Raw genomic sequence first — 13,210 nt, forward strand, 5'->3', positions numbered from 1 at the left:
TCCTTGCCCATGCATCTCTGTGCACTACAGAATTATCTATGCTGTATTACCCTCTCCTCCTTTTGCAGGTTCAATGCTTTTCTATCCAGCTTTCTGTGGGATGGTGACATCCCACTCATATCTATGGCTAAGTGCTGTAAGTAACCTTATGATGTCGATCTAGGAATGACTGGCATTGAATCTTACTATCCTGCCTCCCTCTTCATAGTAAACAATTACTTGCTACATGGCTATCGTGCCTATGTGACTGCACACGGGGATTTGTGAGACGGGCTGCCCTACAATACCTTTATGGATGATGGATGCTGCCTGGAATACCACCTGCCACTAAACTGGTTGTTGGCCCCTGACTTTCACTTTGTGGGATCAAATGGCATAATAAACTAGCTGGGCCAACTCCGCTGGTAGTCGGCACATGCCTGTCACAGGTCTCTTCCCTTCAGGGCTTTGATGACTGATACCACAAGGATATCCAAATTAAATGATGTAATCATTTGGTCCCCAGAATTATCTTTTTTGGATCTGCAGGATGACTTTGAACTCAATAAGTCACAGTCTTGCCGATATTTTCAGCTGAGGCACGCCATTACCCAGCATTTGAAAGAAGAGGGTGATATTACTGATTTTAACCTGCTAGAAAGTAAGCTCACCATCCATCCTCTTAGGGGTAAGAAAGTCTTACAGCTTATCTGTCTTTACTTATTAATTCCCCTCACATTTCCCCCACGCTTAGGGTGTTAGGGAGGGTAACCTTGACCGATGAGGAATGGAGTGACAACCATATCACCCACAGAATTTGCAACTGCTTCATTCTACCACCTTACAGAATTTGACTACTTTCACTGAAGCTACTACTCCTGTTATTCCTTAGTTAAAGGTCCAAGGAGGGCATCTTCTTTCACATGATTTGGGACTGCCTACTTGTCCAGGTATTCTGGGTGAGCTCTTTGATTCCCTGTCAAAGATCATTGGTTGTCAATGCCGCCCTCTTCCAAACTCACTCTTCAGTACATCCTAGAAGACAAAGACTAACCATTATAAGAAGGCCTTGGGGAACCCAGTAGGGTACTGGTCCAGAAAGATACTGCTCAGAAATGGGGAACCAGCAGTCTCCCTACGTTGAATGTGTAGCTTCAGGGCATAAGCAGGTGTGAACTGCTTGCAAGTCAATTTTTTAGGCATCTAGATGTCCCCAGAGGCACCGGGAGATTTGGTAATCAGAGTAATGTATTTGATATCCTCAAATGTGGTATTTTCTATTGCCTTCATTCTGTTTCTATTTTATTCTAGCATTTTGTGCGTATTTTACATATGCTTTAATTAACTAAAATCTTGTCACTCAAACTCTTTTCAGCATCTCAGTTTGAGTTTATGCTGATAGCTATTTTTCTTAGCTAAGCCCTTATAAAAAAGCTGGAGTAAGGGAGTCATTTAGTGCTGGGCACAGTGGCGTAACTCAGGCCCCTGCAGACCCTGGGTTGCAGAGAGTCCCCCATCCATTCAGGGGTGGGCCCCCATTCATCCCAATTTCAATGAATCTGAGAAATGAGACTGAGGGTCATGCTCATCACCTTCTGCAGTGGGGTTTTCTTTGTTTATTTACAGGGGGAAATTGGCAAACATTTGACAACAGAGCCTCAGCTGAAGCCGTTGACCAGCTAGCACATCTGCACAGAGCAGCTGCATCATAGTTGCTTAAATCACCCGTGTATTTGGGGCATGGCTTCTACCAATGATTTTTCCAGCCAGGTACTGCCATGCAATACGGTGGCCCTGGGAAGAAAAATAAAAAATGGCACTGACAAAGCAGGGAGAAAATTCCGTGCTTGATAAGACAATTTTACTTTGTTTAACTCAAAGATAAAGAAAGCAACAAGCATTGGCAAAGCCAACAGGTCTCACCCATGCAAGAGCAATTGGCTTTGCAAATGTGTTTTAGCCACGTGTTCACCAGCGTGACTTCTGTTCAGCACAACCAAAAGTTAATGGAAATAGAGGAGAGTAATGTGGATGGTCGCAGAGTGGAATGACAGAGTGGAGTAGAGTGTTGTATAGTGGCGTGGTAGAGTGTCGTGTATTGGGAGTGGCATTGTGTGGAGTTGCATAGAGTGCCATTCACTCAAGTGGCGTAGAGTGGACTAGTGTAGAGTACATTGGCATGGACTGTTGCAGAGTATACTGGAATACAGTGCAGTGATATTGAGTGCAGTGGCATTGACTTCAGCGGCACACAATGCAACATCGTAAAATTCAGTGACTCAGATTAGAGTGGTGCAGAGTAGAGTGCAGTGGCGCAGAGTAGAGTGATGCAGAGTGTAATGGCACAGAGTAGAGTGGTGTATAGTGATGCGGAGTGGAGTAGCATAGAGATGAGTGATGCAGAGAGCAGTGGAATAGAGTGACAAGTAGAGTAGCGTGGCAGAGTGCAGTGGCTAAGAGTGGTTTACAGCAGAGTAGCATAGAGTGATGCAGAGTAGAGTGCCATAGAGTACAGTGGTATAAAGTGGAGTACTGAAGAGTAGAGTGGCGTAGAGTTCAGTGGCATAGAGTACAGTGATGAAGCGTAGAGTGCAGTGACACAGAATGCAGTTGGATAGAGTGCATTGGCACAGAGTGGAGAGATGCAGAGTGCAGTGGCACAGAGTGGAGAGATGCGGAGTGGAGTGGAGTGGCGCGGAGTAGATTCTTTCAGAGCAGAGTGAAGTGACGTACAGTGGAGTGGTGCAGGCTAGAATGCAGTTGCATAGATTGGCATACAGAGTAATGGCAGAGTAAAGTGGTGCAGAGTGCATTGGCACAGAATGCAGTGATGCAGAGTAAACTGGAGTGGTGTACTATGGATTGAGGTGGAGTGCAGGGGCATAGAGCTGAGCATTACAGAGTAAAGTGCAGTGGCGTAGAGTGTATTGGCACATAGTGCAGTGGCAAATAGTGCAGTGTTGCAGAGTGGAGTTGTGCAAAGTAGACTAGTGTTCTGGGCTGGAGTGCTGTAGAGAGCAGTAGCAAAGACTGACGTGAAGTAGAGTAGAGTGACGAAGAGTACACTGACAGAGAGCAGAGTAGTACAGGGTAGTGTAGAGAGGCATAGCGTGTAGTTGCATAGATTGCAGTGGTGTGGTGGTGTAAAGTGGAGTGGTGCAGAGTAGAGTGCACTGGTGTGGAGTAGTGAAGTGTACAGTGGAGTGGCGTATAGTGGTGCATTCATGGTGTGGTAGCACACTGCCATTACAGATGACACATTTTCAATTGAAATTACCATTACATTTGCACAGACATACAGTTTAACTGATTAAACTATACAGTGCAGAGACGGAAATGTGTGGAAATTGCATCTCCCAGTTTAATGATCCATTTTGATCATATTAAAATATTTGTTTCCAACACACTTCAGAAATAACAAAAAATGTGCTTCATTTGTGAATACATAATTCTGATATTTTCTGAGATACTTACACATTTAATTGAAATGTTGTTGTGTGCTAGATAAAAAAAACTCTTTATCCCCAGTATCCAGCAAAATTGCCACACATATATTATCTCACTTTGAAGTCAGCGAAACAAAAGTAAAAAATCACCCTTGGAAGCCAGCGCCTGACATTTGACCTTGGTGTTTGAATGCAGAGCAAATGGGACAAGGTAAGTACAAGACTTAAAAGTCTGTTAACTGAAAGTGAGTTTGTGGAAGAATACAGAAAAGGCGGGTCAAGCAAAGGGAGGGACGAACTGAACCTGGAGAGCCTGAAGCAAATACAGCCAGAAAACGGAAAGCCAGAACGTGTGAGTTACAAACCACAAAGCCAATGGTAATCAACAAGCGTAATGCATTCCTAGGTCAACTTTCTGAAAGCCCCCAAGATGTCCTTAGGAAACCAGAGAGCTGCAGTTTCTGATAGGCCCCGACCTAACAACGGGCAGCAACAATATGATGGCCACCAAGGCATTTAGTTTTCCTGAAAGCGCATCTGCTACACCAGAAGATTGATTTTCTTTAGGTACAGTGGGAGACTCTTCCACCGAGAAGGTGAAGGCGATGGCCTCTACTACTAAGGAGCTTGGCAAGGGCCTTTGCTGTGCTGTAGGCTTAGGAGGCTGTCTGTAAGGGGCTAAAGAGGCCCAAAGTTTAATTCTCCTAAAGTTAACTCTGATAGGAAGACATACAATCTTTGTCTTTTCCATTTTCTCTGCCTGGTTCACTAAGCATAGGACGTGCCTTCCATCACAGAAAACTGTAAACTAACTGGCTGAAAATTCATAACCACGATTTCACTTTATTTAAACTGTGACTTTGGTGCAAATCTGAGCTTCATCAAATGATACAAAACTTTGCACTGCCATAAAGCAATAAGAAACCAATATGTGGCCCATGAAGGCGGCAACTGCAGCGGCAGAGTGTTTTGGTGCCAAAGGAAAAGAGATGTTTTTTTGACTTTGTCATAATGACATACATCAAGATTAGAGTAGATACTTCAATACCCGCTTCTGATGTGTAAGATCCACAGGGGTGTCTTGCCAATTCAAATAATCCAAATAACAATTGCAAGTGTCTGCTCTTCTTAGCAGAGCCTTCTCCTTTACCCCACTTTAGGTATTCCAGAACATGCCCTGCATCTTCTTGAACCAAGAAAATGCTTTAATAAGGGTATTATCAAAATCTTTTTTTTAAAGCTTGATACTTTCCCCACCAACGATGAGATAAGACTACAGAACATTTTGTCATATTTGGGTAACTTCAACCTTTTACAGGTCTTCAAGTGCACTAATGTGAGGTGTTGATGAAAAAAGGCAGGGTCAGTCAGAGTTTAGGAAAAGCTGGTTGCAAAACGTCCCTGGTCCTGAAAAGGGGTGATAAAGCTGTAATGTCATTCTTAGGCCTAGCCTTTGAGGCGGACAGCTTAAACTTTCCCATCAGACTTAATTGTTCATTTCAGGAAAAAAACTATGTGCAAATGTATAAAAATTCAAACTAAAAACAAGTAAATATAAGTACAGTAATTAATGCACTACTAAATACAAGTTGAAGCAAAAGACATATGCCACATATTCACAATAAAATATTCCTAGCATATAAATTGAGGCCACGAAAACAATAAAATCGCCCAGTAATAAAAAAAAAATTATAATATCTCCTGCGCAATTATACGCAAAATCAGCTAAATAAAACTAGCATATAGAAGATCTCAGTTGTTACTTTGAATCAGAGTAAAAGTGTCTGCCCTCTCCTGAAACAAGGCAGTGAGTAAAAATGTACTTAGGCTAAATGCTATGAGTGGGCTAGTATCAGACTGAAACATCGGTGATGCAACACAATAGTGTTTGATACCCATACTCATGCATATCGGTTTTATCTATTTCCTCCTTGCCAATTCAGACAGAAAAATAATGCATGGTCAATGTTCTCAATTGCGTCTTTACAAATGTTACATGTGCCATGACCTTCGTTACTAGACTTCAACTTGCAAGTAAAACTGTTGGTAAATAAGCTCCCAAATCTATATTTAATGTGTAGAAGAGTCTAGCTTGAGGGGGATGGATCATGTCCAGATAAGGTTCAAAAGAGGCATTTGGCTCATGGAGCAAAAACGTGTACATAAGGCTATAACATTTAACAGTCCTATGCTGCTGTCCAAGGACATAAGCCCAGTAGGCAGATTTTATTATGGACATCCCTTTGATGGTTGTTCGGGTGTTCCAATATTTATCCAGTCCCAGGGACCCCAGCCAGTGATTTATATGGCATAGGGAAAAATATGGGCTTTGTCGAGGCTCATAGGGAGTTGACTCCAATCCAATCCATATGATGAGTAGTCTTATGATCGATATGTCCATAATTCTCCTAAGGCCAGTGCCATGAAAAAGTGGTAAAATAGGAGGGCTTTGAGGCAGGTTAAGAAGCAGTCTCAAAAATCTGTTTTCCTTGTGTGTCAGATCTTTGCCCATTCCGCAGATTTATGCCCTTCATAGCGATGCAATTTGAGCTTCGACGTTGAGCTTTGAGGGATTTGAGACAGGCTTTGAGGAAGGTGAAGTAGCAGTCTCAAACATCTGTTTTCCCTGTGTGTCAGGTCTTTGCCCATTCCCCAGATTTCTGCATGGTATAGCGATGCAGTTTGATAAATCTCAATTACCAGTAAGACAGATCTGGAAGTAGTGGCTTTGTACATTGCAACAACTGCTAATGATCTGTCAAGCATTACTACAGCACGTTTCTGTATTTGAGATTTCCAAATGTGAAAGTTGTCAACTCTAATTGAAAGATAATCAAACTTATCAACTTTCTGAAGGTGAGCCCCCCTCGTCTTAAAGCTGCCCCTAAAAGACTTTTGGGAGTCAAAGACCATGAATTTGGTTTTTCTAGTAATTACATCCAAACCTCATGTATTGGAAAAAAATCAGTAAATGTATTCAACAGATTCTGTAAGAGCACCGGGGTGTGATATGTGAGGAGAGTATCAGCAAAAAAGAGAGTGGTGTAAACATACCCTCTAGTTTAGTAGAATCAGTGACACACTCACCTAAGAAAATAATAACATCATTAACCTAAAAGAGAACAAAGTGGTAGCTAAAACAGAGCCTTGTCAGACCCCCTCTCTATTGGTATTGTCTGTGATATCGCCCAATTTGCCCTGGTGTACTTGGGCATACATCTATATGTGGAGCCTTATCGGACCTGACCACTGACTTGAGGGTATACCCATAGACAAGGTCTTGGGACAAGATCAAAAGCAGCCCTAAGATCAATAAAAGCAACGTACAAATGCTGTTTTTTCTGTTATTTCCATATTATAAGAACAAAGCGGAAATAATTGATCAACCATACTGGTTTTTTTTCTGAAGTTTGTTTGTGTGTGTGTGTATATATATAGATGGCCTTTGTCATTTGGTCTGTTACATTGTCATTCACATTTTGCTTTTGCCCAGCACAGAACACAGCATGGGTCAATGGGGCACCCCACTTGAACCACTGACTCCCCTCTTTGTGAGTGATAGCACTTACTTGTGCACAATGTGCACTACTTCTGTAAAAATAGTCACCTTCGGATTCAGGACTGGTTGGCCATTGTGTCTTTTCTTTTTCAAATATACACTACTTACTCCGTTTATTTTTTTAACTTTGTGAGTGTAAATCAGCTTTTCACACACTGCTACTCGACTGCTTCCTGGAATCTGCAGTACCCCACATCCCACCTGTGCACGGTGGCCATCTTAAAATGGGATACATTATTCTATAACCATTCATTGGTGCAAAGGTGGACACTCATACGTGTGCATGCACAGGCAGCCACACTTGTATGATTTTTTGAATACTTTAATCCCATTCCAATATGGCTGCCAAATAAAAAGAGCACCATCCATTTAAACTCTAAAGAAGAGTTATGTTTAAAAAAAAAAAAAAAAAACACATTCAAAGAAGGACATCCTTGCATGCACACGTTTGGGTGATTCACTCTGAATGTTTTCTGCATACGTAATAATGGATGACAATTTCATGGTAAGACAGGTGATACATGTAAGTAAGCACTGAAAAAGCCAACAGGTCCTGCTGAAGCCATTAAAGACTAGTGCTATTGGCTTTAGCAATGCTATTTATGAGAAATAGTTTTTATTGGAGAACAGTTCTGTACAATGAAGCAGCATTTGCCTGTCAGGTCAAGCTGGTTTGGATTTTTCAGGAGTGCCCCTGTCGCACTGTTTATTTAACTTGTATGAACTGATAGGGAAATGTTCTCCTACTTATTAACAGCACAGGCCCAAAGGTCACTAAAAGACCTACACTTTCCCTTTCTCTGCCTCGCCACTATTTTAAAAATGTGGCTCTAAATTTGAACTTATTATTTGTGGTGTATTTTAAATACGATTCAGATCAGGATAGTTTAAGGTGGCTACAATCATTACCAGAGACTCACATCAACTGACTGGTGAACACAGCATTTAATATTCATTCAGCTGCCAACCATTCTTTTCACTGTTTTGCTGCATCCTAAAGCAATGTTTCCTGGGGGAGCAATCTATAGGCTGTCATGAAAAGAAAATCTGTTAGACCAGTAGGAGTCCGCGCGACACTGATGCCTTTTTAAGTTATATTCTCCCATGATAGAGTCGTACTGCCAGACTGATGCCACAGTTTGAGGTTACAAATGAATTTTTTTGATTCTAATTTTACTTACACTAGGGAATAAGGAATAACATGGTACAACCATTTTTTCAGATCACAATCCCTGCGAGCCCCTCGTGTAGCGTAATATGGATTTGTACAAAGAATGCAGAGACTACTGTATACAATGGGGTGGTCAACTCCATCTCCCTGGAAATTGCGAGGACTCCTGACCAGTGCTGCCTCTTTGGTCCCGTCTGGCAATAAAATGTGGCAATGTTCTAATTACCCTGGAAAACGGGGCCCTGGACATGTGTTTCAAGAGCCAGGTTGTGGCATAGAGAAGCTCATGTTTTTTGCACAGACCTGGAAGTTGTCCCACTTTCACAATCTATCAAAAACACACAAATTTCTTAAAGCTGCACATTTTGTAAGTTTGCTATACTGGAATACAATATCCTTATTAAGGACTAGGTGTCACAATCTTGCTATTTAATTGAACTTCTAGTTCGACTTTGAGATTGCCCAATACCTGCAGCACGCGACGGTCCTGCTCTGCAGAAGTCAGCGCTTTCTGAAGCTGTGACACATTATCCTGGAGGCTGTTAGATCCCACGCAGGAGTCGCTGAGTGCCTGCGACAGGCTCTGAACCTTATCCTTCAGTTGGCTTTCTTCATCTTCGGTCTTGGCCAGCGAAAGGCTCATGCGTTCCATGTCACGCTGCAAGGAGATCACCTGGCACTCGCTATCACCCAGCTGGCTCTGCAGCAGCTGCGTTCGCTCAAGCAGAGACTGAATTTCAGAATCACGATCAGAGAGACTAAGCTGGGCTCGCTGCAGCTCCCCTTCAAGAGAAAGACGGTTCACTTCCAGCTTGTTAGCCCGGCTCTCAGACGCTTCCAATATCTCTTTAAGCTTCCGCTTGTCAGTCTCCAACCTCACCTCTTTTGCTTTCAGCTTTGAAATCCTCTCCTGTAAAACAGACAAACTGTAGGACATCGATAGAAAGGTGTAGGAGACAAAGTGAATCGGAAAAAAGGGATGTTGACTTTTTTTATGCCTAGGTAAACAGCAAAAAGCAAAACATGTAATTGAGCCTATATTATATCTAAGTATGGATAGTATAGTGGGATGTTTGTTGATTCTTAATTCTGTTAGATAGATACATCCCAGGTCCAGGCAGTTGGTACATGACTGTCCTAGGAAGACCACAGTCTGTCTGTACTCCATGAATAAACTGAATATGCACTTGTATCAAAGTAGATCTATTGGTTCATTGACATCATAGTTGACGGACAGGATAGGTTCCAAACCTAAAGCTGCAAACCTTAGGACACTTACAAAAATTAATGCCATGCTCTTGTTTCTCTTCAGTTTGGCCCCATGGCTGGTTTTACATAGACATTTTCTTTCTTTAATTTATTCTTTACATACTACTTGTTATATAGGTGAATTACCAAAACATATTGGAAAAAATATCATAATACAAGAATATCACGTAAAAATAGCACCAAGTAAAAAATATCGTGGGATACAACATAAAAAGTAAGAACATTACTTTTTTGAAGCTATATAATATTGCTTTTTTAAGATACAGTTGGATAACATTGATTACCGTAATATAGTTGTATAAAATAATAATTTATATTCAATTTATTATATACTAGTTATATTATTTTTAGGTATTAGTATAATAGATTTCTAATAGCTTTTATTATTGAATGTGTAATTTACATTTGTTACATTTAATTAGTAATTTTAATTTAATAAAATTAAATTGGGTTGGAGGAGATTAGGGTTTGAAGTTATTTATAATATACATTTTTGTTTTTCATTTTTCATTTATTTTTGATCTTAGATAATTTATTTGTAAATATATACTTTTTAACATTTTTTATGTATTCTTTTATTTATTTTAGTATAGTTCATCATTTTTTAATGTGTATTAAATGTTTATGTTCATGTAATCATCAATGTCTAGTTTATTAGTGGGTTATTGGGTTTGTAGCAGACTAGAGTTGGAATTCATTTAAAATATACATTATTTTTATTTTCATTATCTATGGTGATTACAATACTAATTGTAATTAATCAGGTCAATTAATTAGGTAATTATGTACATTTTTTGTTTGTTTTTAAATTACCTGTTAATCACTTTATTAAAAACATTTTGAAAAATAATTTTATAATTGTTTTAATTTTGTGTTTTTCAATTATTTCATATCAGTAATGTTATAACTTTTTTTAACTTTTTTGTATGTTGGTGTTTTTTTGGGTAATAGTAGGGAGGTAACCGTATTTATTTCAAATATTTGTAATTTGTTTCATATTTTTAATTATATTTTTATGATGAAATGCGTTTTTATATTACATTAAATGTAATTAATCTATAATGAAAATGGATATATTTTTTTATTTAGATTATGTTTAAATAATATTCTTTTGCTATGCATTTATATGTTTTTTAAAATAGTTCAGAGTTGCAGTAGAATAGCTAACCCCGCCAAAGGACAATATATTCACCCTACCGTTGCTAAGACTGGAGTGTGAATAGTGAATCAAACAAATCTAAATTGAAATACTTTCCTTGCTTTTGCTTACGTAGGAGACAGAATAATTAAGGGAGCCACCTACAAAGTCCGACACCGTCCCCTCTGTTGCTTAGATGGGGAATAGAACATGAAACCCCTCCAAACTCCAACACTTTCCCAGCCTTTGTTTACGCTGGAATGGTAATGATAAAATTCACCCCTCCAAAGTCCAACACTTTCCCTACTACGACTATGACTGGAGTGGTCATAGTAAATTTAACCCCCTGAAAAGCCCAACACTTTCCCTACTGCTGCTTTGATTGGAGTAGGAATAGTAAATCTAACCCTTCCAAAGTAAAGCACTTTTTTATGCTTTTGCTTACATTGAAGTAGGAATAATAAACAATACATCTTCAAAGGGTAACACTTTCCCTGCTTTTGTGTGACAATTAAAATTATTCCCACTGATGCCAATAAGCCTCCGTCTTTTCGCCTGCTTCTTTTAGGCCAGTGAATTAATCACACATTATTCACACTACACTAATATCCTTTGCCGACCAATATGGTGTCCTTCTACTGCTAAAGGCACCTATTTATGCCTCCTATCTGGTCTAATGCTGCTTCCTTACCTTTAAAGCTGGTTCTGCCTTGGGTAGCGGGAGATTAATGCTCACCTGTAGCCCTTCTGTCTGGATGTCCTCTTCTGCTGACTCCCAGGCAGTGTGCTGCAACTTGGCACTGTAATACACTTGCAGCATACTCTGAGACTAACAGCCTAATTACAAGGTTTGTGGGCTGACCATTTCTAGGAGGCTGGCCTGGTTTGTAGTGGCTACCGATGGTACTAACACCTTATACCAGGTCCAGCTATCCCTTATTAGTGAACTCTAGGCAGTGTCTAGAAGCTTAGCCTTTCTGTCTAGGGGTAGCTGTAGCAGAGCAGCCAAGGCTGAACTAGGAGACATGCAAAGCTCTTGCAATACCACTAGAGTCACACAGCACTTATACTCCATAAAAGACAATACTCAGTGTTACCAAAAATAAAGGTATTTTATTTTAGTGACACAAGCCCAAAAACATCTTAGAGGCAATACTCCTACTGGAGGTAAGTATTATACTCAATATATACACTACTAACCAAAATCAGGTAAGTAAACAGTCACAGAATAGTGCAAACATCAGAAAATACAATAGGTTGCAATAGGCCTAGGGGCAACACAAACCATATACTAAAATAGTGGAATGCGAATGTCGAATTCCCCCCTAGGCAAGTGGAGTGTGTAGAGGGCCACTGGGAGTGTAGCAAAAACACCAAAGGCAAGTAAAGTACCCCACCCCAGAGTCCAGGAAAACATGAGTAAAGTACAGCAAGTTTCCTCGGAGCACACTACAAGTCGTGATGAAGAATTATGCAAGAACCAAGCAAGACTGCAGGCAACCAACAATGGATTCCTGGACCTGAAGACCTGTGGTGAAAGGAGACCAAGTCCAGAAGTCGAGGAAGAGTCCAGGAAGAGCAGGAGCCCCTATCCACCTGGAAGAAGGTGCATAAGTAGATTCTGCGATCAGAAAAAAGTACAGAAATGCACAAAAGACGATAACTGCAGGTTCCTGCTTGGTGAAAGAGATGCCCCAGGTCGAGTTGTTGAATGCAGGCTGTTTGTGTCGCTGGATTCCACCAACCAGCCTTGGTTCACGCAAATTCGTGGTTTGCGTCAAAGAGGAGCGGCCTGGTCCCAGGAGGAGTCTGGGGGGGTCTCAATTCGGACTGAGGAGACAGAGGGGGCTCTCAGCACTTCAGGGATCCCTCAGAAGACCAGGCAGTGCCCACTGGAGTCTAATAACGCGGGGACAAAGGAGTTGCAAAGTGCGGTGGTCGCAGCACTACACTGGAGGATCCCACACCGCCAGAGAGCAACTCAGAGCTGTGTGTTGCAGGATGGAGTGCTGGGGACCTGGGCAACGCTGTGCACAAAGAACTTTTGGAAGAAGTGCACAGAAGACCAAGGAGCTGCAGAAGATGCAGGGCACAGGGGTACTGTAGCTGCACGGGGAGGCAAGCTCGTACCTCCACCAAATTTGGATAGCTGGACCTTAGGACAGTCAGGATCACTTCGGTCTACCACCTGTGTTCCAGGGATCCCACTCGTCGACAGGAGAGGAGTCCCAGAGTACTGGTTGTCATTGCAGAGAGGTGCCTGCTAAAGCAGGGAAGAGACTCTGTAACTCCACTGGAGATTCCTTCGGTTCTTCTGGTGCAGGGTGAAGACAGGCAGTCCTCAGAGCGTGCATACCTTGGAAACTGTTGCAATTGCTGGCTGGAGCTGAAGTTGCAGGTCACAGTATCCTTCCTGGATACTTTGTTGCAGTTACAGCGGTTTCTGGAGCAGTCTGCGATTGATCCAATGGTCAGAAGCTGATGAGAGGAGTCCTGGAGGAATGCTGCAAACCAAATGAGAGGTCCTCGCCGACGTGCCAACGTCAGTTCCCTTTTTTCCGTGCCATTCGAAACGGTTATCTTCGAGGGAGCTACTGTTGCTTTTGAAGTTACAGTGTGTTTTTCTGCTGCACGTTTTTTCTCTGAGG

At 41.3% G+C, this 13,210-nt stretch overlaps 1 protein-coding gene across 2 annotated transcripts in view; it reads right to left on the reverse strand.

The window, feature by feature from the left end:
* Nucleotides 1-13,210, reverse strand: part of CROCC2 (ciliary rootlet coiled-coil, rootletin family member 2) — an 878,259-nt gene that overhangs the window by 201,749 nt on the left and 663,300 nt on the right. For both annotated transcript variants that reach the window (XM_069213663.1, XM_069213664.1), the window contains one exon: nt 8,625-9,065. In XM_069213663.1, the coding sequence (XP_069069764.1) occupies nt 8,625-9,065 (441 nt within the window). The remainder of the gene's footprint in view (nt 1-8,624; nt 9,066-13,210) is intronic.

Source organism: Pleurodeles waltl, chromosome 11 (assembly GCF_031143425.1).
Source record: "Pleurodeles waltl isolate 20211129_DDA chromosome 11, aPleWal1.hap1.20221129, whole genome shotgun sequence".
Taxonomy (NCBI): domain Eukaryota; kingdom Metazoa; phylum Chordata; class Amphibia; order Caudata; family Salamandridae; genus Pleurodeles; species Pleurodeles waltl.